The sequence below is a fragment of the Oncorhynchus kisutch genome, linkage group LG5 (genome assembly GCF_002021735.2).
Source record: "Oncorhynchus kisutch isolate 150728-3 linkage group LG5, Okis_V2, whole genome shotgun sequence".
NCBI classification, from domain to species: Eukaryota; Metazoa; Chordata; class Actinopteri; order Salmoniformes; family Salmonidae; genus Oncorhynchus; species Oncorhynchus kisutch.
In genome coordinates, this window is record NC_034178.2 from 6,589,726 (window position 1) to 6,596,374 (window position 6,649).

The 6,649-nt window shown below is 40.1% G+C and overlaps 1 protein-coding gene across 1 annotated transcript in view; it reads left to right on the forward strand.

Moving 5' to 3' along the window:
• Positions 1 to 2,223, forward strand: part of LOC109890089 (helix-loop-helix protein 2) — a 3,042-nt gene extending 819 nt beyond the window's left edge. The window contains exon 2 of the mRNA XM_020482041.2: positions 570 to 2,223. Within this exon, the coding sequence (XP_020337630.1) occupies positions 598 to 981 (384 nt within the window). The 5' untranslated portion in view covers positions 570 to 597 and the 3' untranslated portion in view covers positions 982 to 2,223. The remainder of the gene's footprint in view (positions 1 to 569) is intronic.
• The last annotated feature ends 4,426 nt before the right edge of the window (positions 2,224 to 6,649 follow it).

Consider the following 6,649-nt stretch of genomic DNA (forward strand, 5'->3'; position numbering starts at 1 on the left):
TATTTCGTTGTTGTTCCATCCTGTCAAGTCATACTGCTCGAAGCCAAGCAGATGTGTTCATCTCACTGTGACAGATGGACGACTTGGAATATGGAATATGTTCATTTGAATAGCATGGTTTCTCTCAATATTTATCCTAATTTGCTTTAATATTCTGAAAAATGCAATGTTTGCTGCAAAATAAATCATAAGAACTGACACATAAGTGAAAAGAAAATGGCCTAGATTTAATATTTAATGCTCTATAACAAAAATCATTGGAGAATAAATTATGCATTGGAGAAAATAGAAGTACAAAAACCTATTACAATTTACAGTATTTCCATCACTGTCTGTTGCTTTTGCAATTTCCATTAAGACTATCACATTTCTAAATATTCGGCACTTGATCTCAAACGATCTATTTTATGATTATGGTCTGCCTATCTTCTACCCCCTGTGACAGGTCATAGCAACACAGCCATGCAAAAACTACTCCCAATCATAATTCTGAACCCCAATGGTAACGAAAAAGTATTATTGTGTTCACAACATTATACTAAATGAATCAATAATATCTCTCTCTTCAGCTGTTTTTGGATACGAACTGAAAAACATATGAAAAGACTGAAAATGATGCTGAGTCCAGACCAAGCTGATTCCGACCTCGGATGGGGACAATCGGACGCAGAGTCGGTGCTCAATGACCTCAAGGTCGGGTGCCTGTCCGACGAACCGATGGAGGGGGAGGGGAAGACGAGGTCACTGGCCCAACCGACCCTCAGCAGGGAGGAGAAGAGACGGAGGAGACGTGCAACGGCCAAGTACCGCTCGGCCCACGCCACGCGCGAGAGGATCCGCGTGGAAGCGTTCAATGTGGCCTTCGCTGAACTGAGAAAGTTGCTGCCAACCCTTCCCCCTGACAAGAAACTCTCCAAGATCGAGATCCTTAGACTTGCAATATGCTATATCTCCTATCTCAATCACGTTCTGGATGTCTAGTTGAAATTAGTGAGATACATTTTCAAATGGGAGAATTGGACAATGAGAATGGAGGGACCAGAAAGAAATATGGGTGACATGTCACTTATGAAATCGGGGATACATGAAAGTTGCCAGAAAGTACAAAAAAAAGGGGGGAGAGAAGGAGTCTGCAGCCTACAGCCTACTTATCCATGATTTTGAAGAAAATGCCTGTTTGATATTGCGTATGGTGAGGCTGGGTAACCCAGATGAACGAAAGAACGGATGTAAACGGAATGATATAGCTGCTTTATAGACATAGCATAGTTGATGTTTCCATAAAGGAGAACAAGTTCAAATGCATTAGTGCCACTTATGACGCGTACAATTGTGACCTTTATCATTGTTATTTAAGTTTATGGAATTATTTATTTAAATGTGTTAATATTAAGGTTACCTTATTTATTTATGTTTATAATAGACTAACGTCTTTTATGTAAATGTCCATTGTTTGTATCATTGTATACATGTATATTTTAGGCTGTGATGTTGAAATTCGAAAATGATGTTGTTGCTCTTCAAATGGCACTTTCTGTTTTTGTATTATACGTATTTTTTTTAATTGAATTAGTACGTTAAGTGTAATATACTTTTATTCATGTCTATTGTCTATCAGGCAACGATAAGCACTTAATCATGTTGGGTTAAGTAAACTCATAAACGTCAAAACTTCGTTTAGTTCTCTTAAGTGTGAAGTAGAAGGAAGTTAATCAAAACTTAACAATAGACTGAAGCCTACGAAAGAAAAACATCCACACAAGTTTAATTCGACTAACCGGATATATCACTTTACAATTCAGAGGCAAACCTCTTTTGCTGTGACCAAAAATCATTTCAAAATAGTCTGATTTCTATTAAATGTTTTTATTTCCTTAAAAGCTAGAGGTATTTATTTATATATCTGTCTCTGCTTTGTATCTCAAAAAACACAATAATTTTATAGCGAAGAAAAACATATCTTCTATCCAAAGATTTTTTGTCTCTTCAGGGTTGTGTACTTGTTGCTTTATGCAGATATTTTGTAGTAGAGTTATTGTGACAGCTGGTTTTTAATGAACGCATTTTTTATATTTTCCGGTGGTGTTTTTTGATTAAAAAAAGGAAAGAAATACATGCTATTGAGGCTTTTCTGTTTTAATTGTAATTTTATTGAGACTAAAACTGGGAATAATTACTTGGGAATCTCCTTTCCAAAAATAGTCACACAATGTTGAAATTAGTCTGCCAGTCGCTCAGGGGGTAAAATCCCTTGCATAATGATTGGAGTAATATGAATGAAATGAACAGTGCAATGGCCTTGGTAAAAATTATTTCAATTTTTGAAACAGCAGCTGTCGTCCTGGAGGAAAAGCACGACGGTAGCCTAGCCTATTACACTTCCGAAATGGTCTTGATTGACAGGCCTCTATATCTTTCATTTCCCCCCCAAATTCGAATGATATACAGTATTATTAAATGACGTCGGTGTCACACTATAGCCTATGTCCCGCTGCTTTGAAACTGTTTAGACACACACACACACACACACACACACACACACACACACACACACACACACACACACACACACACACACACACACACACACACACACACACACACACACACACACACACACACACACACACGATTTAGGCACTGGTCAAGCAAGCAAAGAGAGTATATAGCCTATATGTGATTTTTTTCTCTCCTGTGCATGTACTCTGTGCTGCTCCTCGCTAGCTCCTGGCTGAAAGGCGCTCTCCCCAGAGAGGGGGCAGGTGTTACTCCAGACGAGCCAAGACAACCAAATTACTGGCCGTCTGGCACCTCCCGTGGGAAACAGAGAGGGAGAGGGGATGGAGGAGAGATGGAAATTTATGAGCGGGCAAGCACATCCATGTAATATTGCCAAATATGAGCAAAGATCCAAATCTTTGTATTTATTTCTGATGTATTGCCATCAATTCTGCTAAGGGTTGTGGTCTAATAATGTAGGCCAAGGTTAGATCAGGCGCAACATTTGCACATGGTGTTTTTTAAATAGAATAATATTTAATAAACAAACGATTAGATGAATATACCAAAGTAAATAAATAAATATATGTGATATGAACATTAAATATGTATGTCAACAAACCTTAGGCGATTTGCACGAGAATAATTCGTTGAGGTGAGCGGTGGGGGGGATCTCTTTGGTCAATATTATTAACCGTGACGAGAGGAAAACGAATGGAGAACTTTGTGCAAGTCAGTGGGCATCTTACATCATTTCGATGCTATATGATTTACTTGCATTATGAACACCTTTAAGATTAGAGATGTTCTGCCTTCAGAAGGTTATTCATTCACAATAAACTAAAGCAGAGAAATTACATGTTGGCCTAGCCCTTATTCATTACTCCAATTCTATTACATTACATTCAACCACTGGACGTCCTCTTCAGCCTTGTAAGGAACATGTCCAGACGCTCAGACGCTTCTCAAATGCTATGTCTAAACGCGAATACCGCTGGCACGCTGTACAGTTTCAGGAAACATTTGGAACAACACTTTTATATAAGCGAGAAATAATTTTCAAATACAAAATATACACTTACGGTATGCAGTTTAGGAAAGTTGTACCCGATTAGGCCAACGTAGACCACACTTCCTCCCCTCCAATTGTCTGCTTCAAATGTCTGCAATGGAGCATAAATGGGGAGGAAGTTTCCTACCTTGGCTGGGGGCTGTGCAACTTTCTAAACTGCGTATTTGAAATATTATTTATCCCTGATGTGAAAGTTATGTCTTGCAAGCAAGGATTATTACTGTTTCTTAATAACGTTAAAACAGAGCGTCAGGATTGTTGTTCATTTATCCAGCTGTGGCCCATACATTCAAATGAGAACTCATTGGTATACTCCCCTTGGGTTTTAGAGAGCTATTGTAGGCCTAGAGGCGATTCCTTATAGAAAAAGCTACTTGCACAGGCTGAAAACAGTTCATGATGCATCCACATAGAAATGGATTTCCAGGCCTAGATCTTTGATTGGGTCATGTTCTGATTTATTGTTCACATTTACTGCATCTTTTACAGAGTTCCAATACATATGAGGTGTAATTCCATAAGCATTTTCCTGTGAGATGGTAAGAACCTTATCCTTTCTCCTCTCACTTGTGTTAACACTTCCTGGTTACCTTTGTACCATGTGACCATAACCACAATGTGAGAATTTCCCTAGTGTACATAACAAGTGAAAACATCCCTAGACAGACAACATATACACAACACATGAAATGAGCACATAAGAAGGCCAAAATGGCTCCGACGCCACCATTGCAGACTCATCTATAACCTGCATAGGCTCATTCATAAATGGTTGGAGGCATCTTCAAATTGGTTTAGAGCAGGTGTGTCACGTGTACTGATGACCCATCAACCCTATGATTTCTCTCTCTCTCTCAGGGCATCTATGGAACCAAGGGAAATGTCAAAGGGAAGATCTCAATTCCATACCTCCTAACGTCCTCTTTCCTCAACTCAATCGTCAAGTTTGCAGATGACACTACAGTGGTAGGCTTGATTACCAACAACGACGAGACGGCCTACAGGGAGGAGGTGAGGGCCCTCAGAGTGTGGTTTCAGGAAAATAACCTCACACTCAACATCAACAAAACAAAGGAGATGATCGTGGACTTCAGGAAACAGCAGAGGGAGCACCCCCCCCCCCCCCCCCCCATCCACATAGACGGGACAGTAGTGGAGAAGGTGGGAAGTTTTAAGTTCCTCGGCGTACACATCATGGACAAACTGAAATGGTCCACCTACACAGACAGCGTGGTGAAGAAGGCGCAACAGCGCCTCTTCAACCTCAGGAGGCCGAAGAAATTCGGCTTGTCACCAAAAACACTCACAAACCTTTACAGATGCACAATCGAGAGCATCCTGTCGGGCTGTATCACCGCCTGGTACGGCAACTGCTCCGCCCACAACTGTAAAGCTCTCCAGAGGGAAGTGAGGTCTGCACAACTTATCACGAGGGGCAAACTACCTGCTCTCCAGGACACCTACACCACCTGATTGGAAGGCCAAAAAGATCATCAAGGACAACAACCACCCGAGCCACTGCCTGTTCACCCCACTATCATCCAGAAGGCGAGGTCAGTACAGGTGCATCAAAGCTGGGACGAAGAAACTGAAAAACAGCTTCTATCTCAAGGCCATCAGACTGTTAAACAGCCATCACTAACATACTGACTGAAATCTCTAGCCACTTCAATAATTAAAAATAGGATGTAATAAATGTATCACTGGTCACTTTAAACAATGCCACTTTATATAATGTTTACATACCCTACATTACTCATCTCATATGTAAATACTGTACTCTGTACCATATACTGCATCTTGCCTATGCCATTTGGCCATCACTCATCCATATATTTATATGTACATATTCTTATTCATTCCTTTACACTTGTGTGTATAAGGTAGTTGTTGTGAAATCATTAGATTACTTGTTAGATATTACTGCACGGTCGGAACTAGAAGCACAAGCATTTCACTACACTCACATTAACATCTGCTAACCATGTGTATGTGACCAATACAATTTGATTTGATTTGAGACACAGAAATAAAACAGCTTGCTTGGTCCCTTCCCATCATGCCTCACATCCTCTTCTTTGATTGGGTCATGTTCTGATTTATTGTTCACATTTATTGCATCTTTTACAGAGTTCCTCCTCCTTCTCACTATCCTCAGGTGGCTGCTGTAATAAGGGAGGGGGTCCTTGCTTCAAATCTCCTTATCTGAGGAGAAGTGATGGATTTCTTTTTTGTCATGTCCAAGGTCTCTCCTAGTCTTGTAATCAGAAAGGCTCTACACATGCAGCAAGATGACCTTAGCTTCTTTGGGACTGGGGGGCTGTATTGAGTAGCTTGGATGAATAAGATGCCCAGAGTAAACTGCCTGCTACTCAGACCCAGTTGCTAATATATGCATATTATTAGTAGATTTGGATAGAAAACACTCTGAAGTTTCTAAAACTGTTTGAATGATGTCTGTGAGTATAACAGAACTCATATGTCAGGCAAAAACCTAAGACAAAATCCAACCAGGAAGTGGGAAATCTGAGGTTTGTAGTTTTTCCAAGTCATTGCCTATCGAATATACAGTGTCTATGGAGTAATATTGCACTTCCTAATGCTTCCACTAGATGTCAACAGTCTTTAGAACCTTGTTTGATGCTTCTACTGTGAAGGAGGGGGGAATGAGAGCTGAATGAGTCAGAGGTCTGCCAGAGTGCCATGCATTCCATAGGATTTCTACAAACAAAGGAATTCTCCGGTTGGAACAGTATTGAAGATTTATGATAAAAACATCCTAAAGATTAATTCTATACTTCGTTTGACATGTTTCAACGAACTGTAATATGACTTTTCATCTGAACTTTAGCCTGGACTTGCCCGCACCTCGTGAGTTTGGACTGTGTACTAAACAAGTGAACAAAAAGGAGGTATTTGGACATAAATTATGGACTTTATCGAACAAATCAAACATTTATTGTGGAACTGGGATTCCTGGGAGTGCATTCTGATAAAGATCATCAAAGGTAAGTGAATATTTATACGGCTATTTCTGACTTCTGTTGACTCCACAACATGGCGGATATCTGTATGGCT